An 18,271-nucleotide genomic window follows, 5' to 3' on the forward strand; every position below is an offset into this window, starting at 1 on the left:
GTGCACATAATCTTCAAGAATGTGTTTCTTACAGTACTCTATGAGTACTAAGCAACATCTATGTTTACTCAGCCGAAAGATTCATGTGATAGTGATGTACACTGTGACCAAGCACATGAAATGGAAGCCAAAGACAAATGTGAAAAGCCATCTGATCTTAAACTTTGATATCTAAAACTTCCCTTTTTCTTTTCTCAACAGCTTTGGTGAATTCTAAAGGACCATTCCCCTGTTGGAACTACCATTGTTGGACACAAATGTCATTGGTACCTTTTGGTTTAAGATAACGAGATGTCCAGTCAAAAGGACTAAGGACCTATGAGTTTCTTGAACACAAATATCCCAATCGTTGAAATATGCAGACCATCAAGAGTGAGCCACTGTCAAATGGCTCCTACAGCGGAGAGGACGCCCTGGTTCTGGCTGTGGCCCTTCAAGGGGCCGACAGGGATCTGATGGACCACAAGCTCTCCACCATGCCCTTCAAGGCCAAAGGCACCTCCTGCCGCAGGAAACGGGAGTTCATCCCCGACGAGAAGAAAGACAATCTCTACTGGGAGAGGCGACGCAAGAACAACGAGGCGGCCAAGCGTTCGCGGGAGAAGCGGCGCCTCAACGACATGGTGCTGGAGAACAAGCTGCTGGCCCTGGGCGAGGAGAACGCTTCCCTCAAAGGAGAGCTGCTGGCCCTGAAACTCAAATTCGGCCTGGTCAGCTCTGCGGCCTACACGCAGGAAGTGCAGAAGATCTCTGTTACAACGGCCGCCCTCTACCACGACTTTGTCTCGCCGGGCGAAGCCCGAGGCTCTTGCATCAGGGACCTAGAGTCCCCTCACCTGGGCAGCAGCTGCATATCGGTCATCAAGCACTCCCCTCACAGCACGCTGTCTGACATGGCCGAAATCTCTGCAGCGACCAAGGGTAGCATGTGCAGGACCCCCGAGATCATCAAGCAAGAGCCAGCGGAGCACAGAAGCTACGTGCGTGAGAGGAGCAGTCCATACGAACTGTACAGGAACTACATTACCAGCCCTTTCCCCGGGGTTTACTCCCAACCCTCCCCGTTCCTGCCGCTCACCAGGTCGATCAGCAACTCCCCGAGGACCTCGGACGACGGGGCCGTGAGTAAGTCCTCGGACGGCGAGGATGAGCAGCAGGTCCCCAAAGGCCCCATGCCACATGCCGCTGACCCGAAGAGCGTCATCGTATCCCGCCTCAAAGTGCCAGATGCTTGTTCGTCGGCTCTGCCCCACAAACTGCGGCTCAAGAACAGGGCCATTCCAATCAAAGTGGAGGCCATCGACCCCGACTACGACTCTTCTGGAAAGTCCTCCTCTCCCATCGACATGTCGGCCAGAGAAGACTACCAGAGGGGCCAGGGTGCTGTGGCAGACTACATGCAGTCGCCCCTCAGCCCCTTGTCACTCCAAGTGACCAACATCCGGGATTGGACCCACCGACCAGAGCACTGGCACAAAGACAGCTCAGAGAAGCCACAAAATGGCTACCAGAACAGGCTCTCCCCGGTCCCTGTCTCCAAAAAACTCACTCTGGACCTTGAAGACGGCTCCTACGCCCACTCAGACTCTGAGAACTTGTACTTAAAACGAGGCATAGCTGACCTGTCTGCAGAAGTTTTGTCTCTGAAAAGACTGATAACATCGAGGCAAGGGTCCGTGATAGAATCAACCAAAAGCACTACTGATCATGAGTCATTATCGAAAGGATGTTACTCAAAATGAGTTCTGTTTGCACAATGCCTTGTTTTCCACTGTATTTACTATTGCACTGTGCGGTTGATATGGTGTATAAACGCAGTACATTTAAAATGAATGGTGTGTTGTGCACTTGCTGTTGTAGTTCGGCGTATCTTCTCCATAACTCCACCTGTAACCCAAAGCCAAATGTCAGGCTGAGGCTACTGTACATGCACATTTTATGTCAACTTTTGAACGTTTTGTTGTAAATGGTGACTTTTTTTGTTGACAATAAATATGTGTAAGCACTGAACCGTGTGCGTGTGTGTCTTTTAGCAGTGTTATTTTCAGTTGATCTGTTAAGTATTTCAACAAACAGTTCACGACAAGGATGCAAATAAATCGTTGTCTCTGACACTGGTAGGATTAATGCAATACACTCATCGGAAACGGTTCATGTCCATTACAATCTCTGAAGAGTTTAGCAGGGGAAGCAGGGGAAAAACTACAGGTGAGACATGTACATGAAGGGAGCTCTGCAGATGCCCGCTTTTGTGTTCCCAACCCAGACAAGTTAAAGAAACACTACGTGAGTTAAATTGCTTATTGTTTACATACAATTTTGGATAGACTCTTTGCTGATTGGTTCCTAGTCATATACATTTATGATAATTATCAATTTCTTACAGTATATCATGAAACCAGACAAAGTATTAGGCCAACAATAGCCTATATGCTTTTTGCTGATAAGTGTGGGGAGGTGTTGCCCTTTCTATCCATTGAGGTCATTTATGGGCAATATTTCTGTCCATTTAAGGGGACCCTTTTTGGCCCAAGAGCACCCCTAAGCAAAACAATAGTCTTTTTAACCATGAAAATCAGCTGACTAACATACAACTAACTATACAACCTTACCTTGAAATTAGAACATTACATTTACATATACAGTAAATTAATAATTATGAATAAATTAGTGCCATCTGAAGCCAACAAATATATCCCATTGAGAACTTGTTTTCTCACAGCAACCAGCCTAACTTGCATTTTGTCAATTATTTTTTTTTTGATTTCGGTCACATGGCCACAACTATAACAAAGTAAAGCATTGAAGACCATGTTGGCTCTGTCCCCAGTATCTTGGTCAAATCAAATAATCAAATCACATTTTATTAGTCACATGTGCGGAATACAACAGGTGTAGCCCTTACAGTGAAATGCTTACTTACGAGCCCCTAACCAAAAAAGCAGTACAAATAAGAATAAGAAATAAAAGTAACAAGTAATTAAAGAGCAGCAGTAAAATAACAATAGTGAGACTATATACAGGGGTGTACCAGCGCAGAGTCAATGTGCGGGGGCACCGGTTAGTGGAGGTAATTTGGGTAATATGTACAAGTAGAGTTATTAAAGTGACTATGCATAGATGATAACAACAGAGAGTAGCAGCGGTGTAAAAGAGGTGTGTGTGTGGGGGGGCGGGGGCAATGCAAATAGTCTGGGTAGCCATTTGATTAGATGTTCAGGAGTCTTATGGCTTGTGGGTAGAAGCTGTTAAGAAGCCTCTTGGACCTAGACTTGGTGCTCCGGTACCGCTTGCCGTGCGGTAGCAGAGAGAACAGTCTATGACTAGGGCGGCTGGAGTCTTTGAAATGTTTTGGGCCTTCCTCTGATACCGCCTGGTGTAGAGGTCCTGGATGGCAGGAAGCTGTGCCCCAGTGATGTACTGGGCCGTACGCACTACTCTCTGTAGTGCCTTATGGTTGGGGGCCGAGCAGTTGTCATACCAGGCGATGCAACCAGATACCATGCAACCAGATGCTCTCGATGGTGCAGCTGTAGAACCTTTTCTAGATCTGAGGACCCACCTGAGGAACCATGCCAAATATTTTCAGTCTCCTCAATTACATTATAAGATAATGCCTGGGATGTAAGTCTACAGACACGTAATAATAACAATATCTCATTAAATCTGGGTCAGTAATCCAGCCTCATCACAGCAAAAACTACTATACAGTCGGCATTCCTTCACTGGCTGACTAAGGTACTACTGAAATTATTGGTTTAAAGACTACAGTCTCAGTCATTTAAATTATTGAAATACCACATCATTTTCATGAATAGCCTACCTTAATGAGATTAATACAACTGTCTTTCTTAATCCATTATAACCATAAAACTAAGCCACAGGAGAACAATGGTGTCATGCAAAGTCATGTTTGCTAATAGCAAACTGCTTAATTTCATTGAATGTCATTCCTTGAGTACTGCACACAGGATCAAAGGGCAGTTACGATGTAAAGAGATACAGCACACTGCAGTGTTTACATTTTGTTGGTGGTTTCACTCTTTGATGGACAACCTGAGACCAATGCATCTTGAGTGCAGGCAACAATTCAAGTTGCTTCGTTTTTGTCCCATCTAATGCATGTTTGGTCAAAAAATGCGTTTGTGCCATAGCTCAGAATTTCACTGTAGTGTTTATTACGGCCTCGACGAAGATACACAGGTCAAAGTGATGGATTTCGATGGCGAGTTTTTTGTTTGTTTAAACAATTATGGAGAGAGCATTGTTTTATGGCTGTAACTAGCAGAGGGAATCCTATTCTGCGGCTGGTCACGTGGTCAACCCCACGTCACACTCGGTTCAAAGTTGAAAGTCAAAACAACACTGCAGCACGACAGTATGGCGGTTCTTGTGGGTTGCCGAGTACTTCTGCAAGCTATTCGACCCCAAACGGGTACCATCGAGGGAGTGCGCAGATTGCAGGAGCATACGAAGTCTTTGCACAATGTCCTCAACAACAAACTACAGTACATTCGTCCGACAAGCAATGGAGCGACCCGTCATTACAGCTCCGATATTAAGGATGACTTGAGCATTAGATATCTGGACGGAGAAGATTCAGGTAGCTAGCCATTGCCATTAGTGTATAAAACAATCCCAAATCGTGTTGTTGGTGTAAGACGACTTTGTTTCAGGAAGTGTGTTGCCAAATCAAAAAGCTATAACAACTCAACGCGACACGCTTGAGTTGCCTGCAGATAAAGCTGCTCTGTTAGCTGCTACGCTATCTATCGCTCAACGTCTTAACTGTCAAAAACAATGTTGCAGTGACTAATCCTTGAAAGAGAAACATTGTTTCTTAAAATATGTTACAATGTCCTATGCTAATTACCAAACGTTGAAAGAAAACGTATAGAACGAATCCTATTTCACTAGTGTAGACTGTAAAGTGAATGCTGTGGTGAAACCACTAATCATATCACTTGGTCCAAGCTTCCTGACATCTAGGCTCTTTATACCAGCCGGTGTCAGAGGAAGGCCCCCATAAATGGTCAGGTTACCCTAGTCCTAGACTGTTCTCTCTGCTACCGCACGGCAAGCGGTACCGGAGCGCCAAGTCTAGGACCAAAAAGCTCCAAAAACAGCTTCTACCCTAAAGCTAGAAGACTGAACAATTCATAAAATCGCCAACCGGACAGTTTACATTGACCCCCCCTCCATTTTGTACACTGCTACTACTCTCTGTTTGTTTGTTACCTATGCATAGTCACTTCACCCCCAACTACATGTACAGATTACCTCACCTAGAACAACTAATCAAATGGCCACCCGCCTTTGTTTTTACACTGCTGTTACAAGCTGTTTGTTATCTATGCAAAGTCACTTTACAAATTACCTCGACTAACTTGTATCCCGCACATTGACTCGGTACCGGTACCCGCTCTCTATAGCCTCGTTATTGTTATGTCCTTTTCTTGGTACTTGTTAATTTAATTTAATTATTTTACCTTAGTTTATTTCTTGAACTGCATTGTTGGTTAAGGGCTTGTAAGTAAGCATTTCACGGTAAGGTGTCTACCTACGCCTGTTGTACATGACCTATTGCCTACATAGCGGATTTGAATGACTGACACATAACACTAAAGAAAGCTTAAATTGCCAATATTTTCTTTATTTTAGTATTTTTTGGTGGGGACTATTTTGGTAAAACGATTCCCAACTGATCCAATTGTAAAACTAGATAAATCATCTCCAAAAAAGATTTGTCACATTTTCTCTAGCTATGTCAGAGATAACTATCCAGAAGTCAACTACGTACAACATCCATGTTCAAACTGACTGCAAGGTATTTGTCAGTGTCAATTACTTGACTGCAAAATCTCACCACTTCCCAACTTTGTGATCTTGTCCTAATGTCAATATAAAGGATGATGAGTTTGGTGTTATCCCTTCAATCCCCAGTCCAGGACTTGCCAGTTAATGTCAAAAGTATTTTGCTCAATTCCTCGCCTGCTTATCGAAATGTCAGAGAGAGTACTGCTTCCCTCTGACGTCTTTCATGACCCCCCCCCCGCCTTTTCATGAACCCCCCCCCCCTCGCCTTTTCATTACCCCCCCCCCCCCCCCCCCCCCCCCGCCAATTTCTGCTGCTGCTAATCGCTGTTATCAATGCGTAGTCACTTACCCCCTACCTACATGTAAATATTACCACAATTACTTAACTATCCTGTACCGTGCACATTGACTCGGTACCGTTACCTGTGTGTGTATATATATATATATATATATATATATATATATATATATATATTATTTAACCTTTAACTAGGCAAGTCAGTTAAGAACTAATTCTTATCTACAATGACGGCCTACCGGGAACAGTGAATTAACTGCCTTGTTCAGGGGCAGAATGACAGATATTTACCTTGTCAGCTCGGGGATGATTCAATCCAGCAACCTTTCGGTTACTGGCCCAAACCTCTAACCACTAGGCTATAGCCTCATTATTGTTATTTTGTGTTACTTTAAGATTTAAAAAACTACTTGAGTTTATTTAGTTTATTTTTCTTAAAACTACATTGTTTGTTAAGGGCTTGTAAGCATGCATTTCACTGTGAGGTCCAGGATTTTCCTTGCCGCCTCAATCAAAACAAATCAAATGTTATGTCACAGGTGTAGGTCACACCTGTTGTATTCGGCGCATGTGACATAACATTTGATTTGTTTTGATTGAGGAGGCTAGGAAAATCCTGGAGGATTCTAGAAAAACACTTTTGAGATTCACCCAATGGTCATTGGCCTCTGTCTGGAGACGTGGAACCAAGAATACATTCCCACAACCCTCTGTGGGCTCAGTGCCATAGTGTTATTGATGGTATTCAGTATGATCACAGACGTAGTATGTCATGGTGATGTCTCATTATTCTATAGGACACATTTATACAATAAGGGATCATATCGATTTATGGCGCACCAGATTATATAATTTCCATGTTATATCATAGTACTATGGGTGTACTATATTCAATCATAGTGCTGTGGTACTGTACTATATTATATCATAGTGCTATGGCACTATACTATATCATGCTACTATACTATATCATAGTACTATGGTGCTGTACTATATTATATAGTACTATGGGTGTCTATATTATATCGTAGTACTATGGTACTGTACTGTAGTATAGTACTGTACTATATTATAATATTATGGTACTGTACTCTATTTTATCATCGTACTATGTTACTGTACTATATTATATAGTACTATGGGTGTACTATATTATATCATAGTACTATGGTACTGTACTATATTATATAGTACTAAGGGTGTACTATATTATTTCATAGTACTATGGTACTGTACTATATTATAGTACTATGGTACTGTACTATATTATAGTACTATGGTACTGTACTATATTTTATCACGGTACTATGGTACTATATAATATCATATATCATGTTTGTTATTCATGGCCCCCACTCTGTCTGCTATTCATGGCCCCCCACTCTGTCTGCTATTCATGGCCCCCCACTCTGTCTGCTATTCATGGCCCCCCACTCTGTCTGCTATTCATGGCCCCCCACTCTGTCTGTTATTCATGGCCCCCCACTCTGTCTGCTATTCATGGCCCCCCACTCCGCCTGCTATTCATGGCCCCCCACTCCGTCTGCTATTCATGGCCCCCCACTCCGTCTGCTATTCATGGCCCCCTCTCCGTCTGCTATTCATGGCCCCCACTCTGTCTGCTATTCATGGCCCCCCACTCTGTCTGTTATTCATGGCCCCCCACTCTGTCTGCTATTCATGGCCCCCCACTCCGCCTGCTATTCATGGCCCCCCACTCTGTCTGCTATTCATGGCCCCCCACTCCGCCTGCTATTCATGGCCCCCCACTCTGTCTGCTATTCATGGCCCCCCACTCTGTCTGCTATTCATGGCCCCCCACTCTGTCTGTTATTCATGGCCCCCCACTCTGTCTGCTATTCATGGCCCCCCACTCCGCCTGCTATTCATGGCCCCCCACTCCGTCTGCTATTCATGGCCCCCTCTCCGTCTGCTATTCATGGCCCCCACTCTGTCTGCTATTCATGGCCCCCCACTCTGTCTGTTATTCATGGCCCCCCACTCTGTCTGCTATTCATGGCCCCCCACTCCGCCTGCTATTCATGGCCCCCCACTCCGTCTGCTATTCATGGCCCCCTCTCCGTCTGCTATTCATGGCCCCCACTCTGTCTGCTATTCATGGCCCCCCACTCTGTCTGCTATTCATGGCCCCCCACTCTCTGATATTCATGGCCCCCACTCCGTAGTCCTAACGTTTCATCTATCTTTTAGGGATTGTCGTCTTTGGGATCAATCGACCAAAGCAAAAAAATGCCATCAGCAAAAACCTTGTCATTCAGGTATGTATGGACATCCGTGAGGTAGCCTACACATAGTGTGGCTGTCATTAGCTCCCGTTTTGATTGTGTTCTCCGTTAGATGACTGAGGCTGTGGAGAGTGTAAAAAAGAACAGCAAAGTGAGGACTGTCATCATTTGTAGCCTGGTGCCTGGGATATTCTGTGCAGGTACACAACAACTTTATATATCTTGGGTGACAATAGGGGTCAGACAGTTGGAACTATACCCATGATGCATTTACTGTGTAAGTGATAGTCTTAAAAATAAATACAAATCTATGGGTATGTTGTTAATTTAAAGGCTGACATTTATTTGTGTACATTTGAAAATATCCTGCATGTATTTATAACTCACTGGGGTGTGGAATCAGTTACCGCTAGCCGTAATCTGTGTACATTTTTGTTGCTTTTATGGTGTCTGTAACTGTAGCGAAGATGCTGGCGGAAAAGCTGGGGGGGCGGGAGAGAGCACATTTTCATTCTATTACATGATTTATTGGATGACAATGACATGTTGTTTTCTCTGTACAGGTGCGGACCTTAAAGAGAGGGCCAAAATGCACCAAAGTGAAGTTGGACCCTTTGTGTCCAAGGCAAGGGCACTAATCTCAGAACTCGGTGAGGGAATTGTTGACGACTTATTTTATAGGGACGGTACCAGTATCGCAATATTTTTTTCCCAATACAAAAACAAAAAAAAAATGGAAACACGAAGCAGACCAAACTCTTTGCTACTTTAAACAGACATATGTTTTGTATTATAGAAATTAGATTTCCGCAGGGGCGTGGACATCGACTCATAAGGGGTTAAAAAAACTGCTGTATGTAAAATATTGTGTGCTATGGCTTGGAAAATCAGGTAATGTGACTCTGGATGAAAACATAATGATGTTTGTTTTTCTTCCAACATTAGGGACGTTTTTCCTAAAGAAGTTAAATCCGCTTCGTGTTTTGTTTCCTTTCCACGATACTAACTAGTATCGCGATACTGGTATTGTCGCGGCCCTGTTGTCGCGGCCCTAGTATTTCGCAGAAATTAGTCTGGACATTATGTCCCAAATTGTTTCATGTTCACAAAGCAGCACATGAATCATTTCATCATCCTCAAATCCATTCGAGTCATTGATGATAATTGCTCATTTCCTGTGGTTATAAATTCATGCCAGGTGGACTGGAATGAGATGACTCATTCCATTCCATTTTTAGAGTCTTGTTATTCACTAGGCCAGGGGTATTCAACTCTTACCCCACGAGGTCCGGAGCCTGCTGGTTTTCTCCTCTACCTGATAATTAATTGCACCCACCTGGTGTCCCAGGTCTAAATCAGTCCATGATTAAAAGGGAACAATGAAAAAAAAGGTCCAGAGTTTAGTTTGAGGGCACCTAGCCTATATGGGATAAACACTGAGCTGCCACACTGCACCTACAGTGCATTCGGAAAGTACACAGTCCCCTTGTCTTTTCCCACATTTTCCCCTTCTAAAATTGATTAAATAGTTTTTTCCCCTCTTCCACCTACACACTATACCCTCTAATGACAAAGCAGAAAAAGGCTTTTAAATAACAAAATGGAAATATTACATTTACATAAGTATTCACCCCCTTTACTCAGTACTTTGTTGAAGCACCTTTGGCAGAAATTATAGCCTTGAGTCTTCTTGGGTATGACGCTACAAGCTCGGCACACTTCTATTTGGGGAGATTCTCCCATTCTTCTCTGCAGAACCTGATGGTCACTTCCCTGACAAGGGCCCTTCTCCCCCAATTGCTCAGTTTGGCCAGGCAGCCAGCTCTAGGAAGAGTCTTGGTGCTTCCAAACTTCTTCCATTGAAGAATGATGGAGGACACTGTGTTCTTGGGGACCTTCAATTGTGCAGAAATTTGTTGTGACACAATCCTGTCTCGGAGCTCTACAGACAATTCCTTCGACCTCGTAGCTTGGTTTTTGCTCTGATGTGCTCTTCCAACTGTGGTACCTTTATATAGACCGGTGTGTGCCTTTCCAAATCATGTCCAATCAATTGAATTTACCACAGGTGGGACTCCCAAGTTGTAGAAACATCTCAAAGGTGATCAATGGAAACAGGATGCACCTGAGCTCAATTTCGAGTCTCATAGCAAAGGGCCTGAATGCTTATGTAAATAAGGTATTTCTGTTTTTTATTTCTTATACCTGTTTTTTCTTTTTCATTATTCGGTATTGTAATGTCATTATTGGGGTATTGTGATGTCATTATTGGGGTATTGTGATGTCATTATTGGGGTATTGTGTGTAGATTTGATGAGGGGGGAAAAAAACAATTTGAATCCATTTTAGAATAAGGCTGTAACGTAACAATATGTGGAAAAAGTTAAAGGGTCTGAATACTTTCCCGAATGCGCTGTATGTATTTACACAAGGTTCAGTTCTTCAGGGAAATGTGTTCATATTGTCTGTACACATTTTACTCTGTTGTGATTGAGGGCTAAGGACTCATTGCTAATTCATAGAGTCATTTATACATATTTCATTTTGTTATTGTTTTATGTTGTGGATGTGTGTGACACATGACTGTCTTCAGAGAGATGATCGATGGCATGTCTTCTTATTTGTGTCTACTGGAGGAAAAATGCTTTCCATCCATACTCCATTTTGACAAATACCTTCGTTTCTGTGTAGGCAATCTGCCCATGCCAACGATCGCAGCTATCGATGGAGCCGCCCTTGGTGGTGGTCTGGAGATTGCGCTGTCCTGTGACATCAGAATTGCCTGTAAGTAACCCATTGTGCTAAAATGGGTGTGCCGGTGCTTGTATGTAAACAGGTACATATAGGTAAGCAGGTAGCCTAGTGGTTAAGGGTTTTGGGCCAGTAACCGAAAGGTCACTGGATCGAATCCCAGAGCAGACTAGGTGAAAAATCTGTCGATGTGCCCTTGAGCAAGGCACTTAAACCCTAAATTGTTCCTGCAAGTCGCTCTGGATAAGAGAGTCTGCTAAATGACTAATATATAGGGGTGTAGCATAGACATTACAGTACACACAGCTAGAATTTCTCTAGAGCCTCCAAAGATTCATACTAGCAAAACAAAGTGTTGACACAGTGTCTTTGTGCTGGGTCGATTATAAGACATGATAACATTCCTGTTCAACAGAGTTAATGTACATGTTTTTTCAAATACTGTACTTCTCTAGTTGACAAAGGATCACGAGCAAATATAAGAGAGTGCACATGCCCCCACATGCCCTGATGAATGAATAGACTGTACAGAACAGATTTAGTAGAATTTACCTGACCTATATTTTGTTTCCCCACATTGAGAGATTAGACTATGGCAGTTGGTTGATTCATTTACTGATGAAATTAGTATAATTTGATTTAGCGTTATGATATTTGTAAGATGAATGCCTATCTAAAACATCACTGTATTTGATCAAATTGTTGTTGAACGTACATGTTGTTGTCCTCGTCAAGCGTTTACAAGTCCCTTCTATTGAGATGCACACGGCTTCCATTCGCTGGAGCGAATCAACGCTCCATCTTCAAAAATTACCAAGTAACAGCTGTCAGCATGTGCAATGTTTTTCCTCAGCCTCAGAATTAAATCTGTTCCTTGTTTCTAGCACGTCACTCCCCTCCCCGTACGAGAGAGCTGCGATATTCCCTATTCTTTCACACATGTTCTCTGATGAGTTTATTAGCATCTATTTTAAGCATCGGATTGGATGGGGGGAGGGGGATGTGTTCGCAGATGAAAGTGGCTTTAAAGTTTCATGGCATCATAGCACCACAGATTGGATGTGATCATCATGATGATTGGATGTGATCATGATGATTGGATGCGATCATGATGATTGGATGCGATCATGATGATTGGATGCGATCATGATGATTGGATGTGATCATGATGATTGGATGTGATCATGATGATTGGATGTGATCATGATGATTGGATGTGATCATGATGATTGGATGTGATCATGATGATTGGATGTGATCATGATGATTGGATGTGATCATGCATGTCAGACTTGAGTGACTGAAGAGTCCTCTCTGAATGAATCAACTGTCGACAGCCATAGTGGTTGTCATTGTTGTTAGTGAGGGATGAAACTAAAGTATTTTGTGAGGGCCGACTCAGTAGCTGTGTGGTTCTTGGTGCCTGGGTGGGTGCAGAAAACATTTTACAACCTAGAATGTATAAGTCCCTCCTTTATTTACATTAAAGATACCTGCAGCAGTTCTGTGGCCTGTAAGCCAAAAGGTAAACACCAAAAATAAGGGTGCATCAACGGCATGGTAGTTATGTTTTTAACCATTGCCGTCTGTTACCGATATGAATATATTGTGCATCCTTACAACAAAAAAAAAGTCACTCACATTTCACACCCTATGTAGGGATGGAGAGCAACTTACACCCTCTCTCTTGTTTCCCTTGTTTTCGCAAACAACCAACTAGACTTAAAATCTTTCCATATTTCCCTTGTTTTTAAACAACACCTGCAATGGTAAGAAAGCATACCCAAACACGCTTCAGCCCAGCTTGAAACTAAAAGGGGAATCGGGTGCTCGACCCAGGGACTCCCCAAAATATTCTTTACCCCAGGACACGTCAACTGGTGAAATAAAGAAAACAGAGCACTTTGTTTCTGCATTATTCATTCAATATTTATTGGCAGGACATGAACAGGCTTACCTTCCTGCAATGGATTCACTTTATAAGTTACTGACTATTCAAAACTGGGTGGTTCGAGCCCTGGATGCTGATTGGCCGACAGCCATGGTATATCAGACCATATACCACGGGTATGACAAAACATGTATTTTTACTGCTCTAATTATGTTAGTAACCAGTTTATTATGGCAATAAGCCATACCACGCGTTGCGTAGCGCCGAAGAACAGCCCTTAGCCGTGGTATATTGGCCATATACCACACCCCCTCAGGCCTTATTGCTTAAGGATAAGTCCCTCTAAATATACATATTCAAGCCAAGACATGTTGGATTTGTTAGTTTGCTCTGAGCCGATGCTGGAATTCCCTTTCTATTGAAAGGAAATGGATCAAAGATGTTTGTCTAGAACTGATTGATTCCAGATATTCTGACTGTCACATTTCCCTTTTTCTGTAGCTAACAATGCAAAGCTCGGCCTGACTGAAACAAAACTCGCCATCATTCCAGGAGCAGGTAAGGTTTAATTTCCTAGAGTGCTGTTGGGCCTTTGTGTGCTAAGACTACAATTCGTGAAATTGACAATCAAACCAAAAATGCTTACCTTTCAAATTTGATCACAAGCGATATGGTGAATATACAACCACTTTCTAAATTACACAGTTTTGTATTTCTAAGAAATGTCAATCTCAAGTGCATGTTGTTGTTTGAAATAAATTGCGGCATTTGTCCAGGCGTGACGTGTGGCGACATTCTCTCTCTTGGCTGTTAACACGTCCTACGTCGATGGGCCACATGGCCTTTTTCTTTCCCAGAATCCCTGAGGGTTCTTTATTTAGTATCCCTGGTGTACCAACTCTCAAATGTTGACCAGATATGAGGTTGACTGGGTCAATTTGGATAAAATGGTGCAGCGCATGACAATGTACACAGAGATATATTTTGGTTGCAGAATTGTTTAATGTGGCAAGAAAATCAAAGCTTAAGACAGTGTCTGTGTCTCTGTCTAACCTAAAAGAAAAGCTGCTCCGATATGTAAGCAAGGGAGAGAGATGTATCCTTGTGTCCTAGCCATGTATGTGGAAAAATGCCTGTTTGTTTCCTGCCTTTTTATCATCAATTGTAACCAGGAAGGAACACACTTCTCATTTGTTCGCCTACAAATGTACACAACCTTGACCTGCTGTGGGTCAGCCTTTTATTAGGAGAAGCTTACACTGACTCATTCTAGCACATATTCCTCAACAGTTTTTATGGCACATACAGTATGCTACCCAAACTCTTTGGACATCACTTAACCAATATAAGTGTGCCATATTTGCAACATGAATTGATGAGTAGTTATAAGGGAGGTCACAGTAGGGAACTAGGTCAATCCATGTCTGATTGAGCTACACTGGTGTTGAACCCCCTCCAATGATTGTTTAATAAAACCAGCTTACTTCTCTCCAGTCTTAAGAGTTGAGAGGCATCTACAGAGGTCTTGTGTCTGTTTATAGCTATTAGCTGCACAGCCACCCAAAGGGGAATGGAGAGAATTCTGAAGATGTGTAGACTGCTAAACCTGTCGAGCATAATGAAACGTAGCTCTCTATGGGAGACTGCATCTAACGGCTTTAATGAAGTGACAGCTGCGTTCATATAGATGATGTCGCCGTAGTCTAGGACCAGTACGAAAGTCGACTGAATGATCCTCGTTCTACTATTGAGCGAGAGGCTTGACCTGTTTCTATCTTTCTTGTTTTTATAGAAGTCCCTTTTTATTCTCAGATTAATAGTTAACTCATCAATGTGTTTTTTTTTTAAAAAGACAACTTGTTGTCTATCCAGATACCCCCCCCCCCCACCACCAATGTGCCACCAATGACATTTCTCTCACTCAAATGTATGGAGCACCATGTTGGACCTATCTGTCACAGAGATGTACATTTGTCTGTCGGTGTGAATTCTGTTCGGACAGGTGTTCTGACAGGTGTTCTACATTACATAGAGTATGTCAGTCATTTCTGAGGCACCACCAGCCCATTGCTGTACGATTCATCAGGGTTGATGTCAGACCTTTGTCCGTCTCTGTTCAGTCTCATCCAGGGATTCAGGTGCCCTTTGTCTTCGTCTCTCGCAAGGCCTAAGGGATTTAGCTCTTGACATTTCGCTGGCTGCCTCTCCGAAAAACAATTTCTCTCTCTGCTGATCCTCTCCTCACACTTTTTTTATTTTTGTGGGATATTTGACAGCCACAGTTGTCACACGTTTCATTATTTTTAAAGTCAAATTTGACTATTGAGGATTGACCTAATGAACTGTCAATGGTTCTAAAATGTATCATTGAAGTTTTACTAGTGATTTGTTTTCATTACAGTATCAATCGTGTCCACGGATAAGCTCTTGCAGCATCGAATGTTTCCCAAAATAACAGATTTGATGTCGACGGATTCAAACCCAAATGAACTTTAGGAAGACAGCTGGTGATTTGCATCTCATTGTTGCACTATTTACTTAAACCTCGTGTAAATAACCTCTGCCTTCTCGCTGGGCATCGTTTAACATTTTACCTATCACTTCCCCTTAAAAATAATGTTCTAAGGATTATTTGGGGATTCTTTTTTGGAGTGTGGGGGGGGATGAAAGGTCCTCTAAATTAAGAGCTCTTGAGGTTCTCCAGTATCCACAGCTGAGAAACTGAAGGAAGTCAGTCCAAGGGTGTGTCCCAATCATATCTCCTTTCTCCTGAAGTGTGCACTTGCGTTGGATTGGTGTAGCCAGAGGCTAGTGGGAGTGTTTCCACCGTATTTCTGACACATGTCATTTCCTTTAAATTCAGTGAAGGGAATGGAACAAGTGCACACTCATGGAGGAAGGAGAGATAATTGGGACATTATTAAACACTATCCTCCCTCCCTCTCCATCAGGCTGAAAGGAGATTCTAGAGCCCTGTAGAAGCTGTCATTTTATTATTTACCACCAACATTTTCACAAAAGTAGTTTTTTCCATTTAGTTTTTCCAGGTTTCAGTTTTCCATTTTTTCTCTCCAGATTTTTGCTTTCAAAATCACACTTTTTGAAATAGAAAAACAACAAAAATGTATTTTTTAAGTCCACAACATTAACCCACTTCAGTAGACCACTTTTTTTTAACTCCGGGGAAAAAAATCTAAGAAATGTAGATTTTTTAAAAACATTTTAGTAATTTAGCAGAGGCTCTTATGCATACATCCAGAGTGATTTTACAATTAGTGCATTCATTTTAAAATTGCTAGGTGAGATAACAACACATCACAATCGTATCAAGTACATTTTCTCTGAATTTTGGGGGGTAGTTACCTTTTTAATGCAAGTGCAGACCAACCATTGTTTTGGTGGTGTTTCTTTAGTGCTCATGGGATTGCAGAGTTTGCAAAACAAATGTCCACTGGAAGGATGCCAATACTCATAATTTAATTCTGCAAGGTAAGGCATAGGCTACTTTGTAGTTAACATTTAATTGAAAAGGTTTTTGGGAAAGCCTTTCCATCTACTAGCAGACAGTTATCGTTAGCATTATTGCTAATGGCTACACAAAGTGTAGACTAGACATACCTGCGCCTCGCAACACACACTGACGGGAATTCCTGTGCCCTTTAAGAAAGTTGCAGGAAAATACCAATCACTGATGCAAATTTGTTCATGTCTTATGATTAACTTGGCCAAATTAAATAATTGTCTATGAAGTTCAATACATTTAGTTGAGTTCCTTCTAAATTCAATACATTTTGTTGATATCAACACATTTTTGTAAATTGTTGAATTCCATTTTAATGTCTGGATTCTGTGATTCCGTTCGTGTTTTCCGCAACATAGATTTTATACGGGCCCAAAGCTTCACTACAACAGCTGAATAGACCCGTGACCAAGCTGCGGATCAGAGAAGACTGCCTGTCTTCTAATGAGGTTTCACTAATGCACCCAAATGCCTTTATTTATTTATTTTTAAATCTGTTCGGTCTCTATTGAAATTTGAGCGCGAGATATTCTTATCTAGGCCGGAGAGAAGGAGAGGGGGAGAGAGAGAGAGGATGGGAGGGAGAGAGAGGGGGGAGAGAGAGAGGGAAAGAGAGAGAGAGAGGGGGGGAAGAGAGAGAGAGAAGAGGGGGGGAAGAGAGAGAGAGAAGAGGGGGGGGAAGAGAGAGAGAGAGGGGGGGGGGAGAGAGAGAGAGGGGGGGGGGAGAGAGAGAGAGGGGGGGGAGAGAGAGAGAGGGGGGGAAGGGGGGGGGAGAGAGAGAGAGGGGGGGAAGAGAGAGGGAGAGAGAGAGGGGGGGGAAGAGAGAGGGAGAGAGAGAGAGGGGGAGAGAGAGGGGGGGAAGAGAGAGAGAGAGAGAGGGGGAAGAGAGAGAGGGGGGGGAGAGAGAGAGAGAGAAAGACAGACAGAGAGAGAGAGAGAGCGCTCCACCTGGTTGAAAATAGGTCACCAAATCCTTGGCACCCGTCCAAGTCTTTGGAGATTTATTCACCGCTGCCGCCGCACTCCCTGGAAATGTGGGGGTGGGGTGGCAGGGGAGACGTCAGCAGGATACAGTTTTTGTCTGGCAGGCGTGTCGTCCTGTGCCCTGGAAGACATTTACTCACTGGCCTGTTATTAAGCGGCGTCTATCTGAAGGGCTGTTGCAGTTACCCACGGAAATGTCTGGCCCCCTATGTCTGACCACTGGCCCTCCAACCTGTCCGTCTGGGAGTGCGCTGTCTCTCTCTTTGTGTGTGAGCTGTCTGTGTGTTGTGTGAGAATTTCCATGAGAAAAATGTGGGGGAAGATTTTAATTTACTGGCTGTTTTCAGAAATGTACCGGTGCGTAAATAATTAGCATTCATCTTAACATACCATGCAACTCCTGTAATCAAATAAAACATCATTTTCAAACGTTTGCCAAAATGTAGTTTTGCGAGATAACAACATTCTAAACACTGCACCTGATGTGAACGGTACGTAACAGAGAGGAAAATCTCCCTCATAGGTACACTTCAACTGTGAGAGACGGAATCTAAAACAAAAATCCAGAAAATCACATTGTATGATTTTTAAGTAATTCATTTTCATTTTATTGCATGACATAAGTATTTGATACATCAGAAAAGCAGAACTTAATATTTGGTACAGAAACCTTTGTTTGCAATTACAGAGATCATTCGTTTCCTGTAGTTCTTGACCAGGTTTGCATACACTGCAGCAGGGATTTTGGCCCACTCCTCCATACA

At 42.9% G+C, this 18,271-nt stretch overlaps 2 protein-coding genes and 1 long non-coding RNA gene across 4 annotated transcripts in view; 2 read left to right on the forward strand and 1 right to left on the reverse strand.

The window, feature by feature from the left end:
• Nucleotides 1–356: 356 nt before the first annotated feature.
• On the forward strand, nt 357–1,829 carry nfil3 (nuclear factor, interleukin 3 regulated). Its single transcript, XM_021601575.3, is given in 2 exon segments — nt 357–1,641; nt 1,644–1,829. Coding segments are annotated over 2 exon segments (1,347 nt in total). The 3' UTR covers nt 1,706–1,829.
• Nucleotides 1,830–2,843: 1,014 nt separating this feature from the next.
• LOC149983160 (uncharacterized) lies at nt 2,844–6,033 on the reverse strand. The gene is made up of 2 exons (XR_016495857.1): nt 5,867–6,033; nt 2,844–3,562 (listed from the first exon to the last, which is right to left on the reverse strand). It is a non-coding gene; the product is annotated as an uncharacterized LOC149983160 (long non-coding RNA).
• The window catches only part of auh (AU RNA binding methylglutaconyl-CoA hydratase), a 50,075-nt gene continuing 35,750 nt past the window's right edge, over nt 3,947–18,271 (forward strand). For both annotated transcript variants that reach the window (XM_036976707.2, XM_090233654.1), the window contains exons 1-6: nt 3,947–4,603; nt 8,327–8,394; nt 8,474–8,561; nt 8,925–9,011; nt 11,053–11,145; nt 13,505–13,561. In XM_036976707.2, coding sequence (XP_036832602.1) covers nt 4,381–4,603; nt 8,327–8,394; nt 8,474–8,561; nt 8,925–9,011; nt 11,053–11,145; nt 13,505–13,561 — 616 coding nt within the window. In that variant the 5' untranslated portion in view covers nt 3,947–4,380. The remainder of the gene's footprint in view (nt 4,604–8,326; nt 8,395–8,473; nt 8,562–8,924; nt 9,012–11,052; nt 11,146–13,504; nt 13,562–18,271) is intronic.

This window comes from Oncorhynchus mykiss, chromosome 5 (genome assembly GCF_057628025.1).
Source record: "Oncorhynchus mykiss isolate SJ-2025 chromosome 5, ASM5762802v1, whole genome shotgun sequence".
In the NCBI taxonomy this organism is placed as follows: Eukaryota; Metazoa; Chordata; class Actinopteri; order Salmoniformes; family Salmonidae; genus Oncorhynchus; species Oncorhynchus mykiss.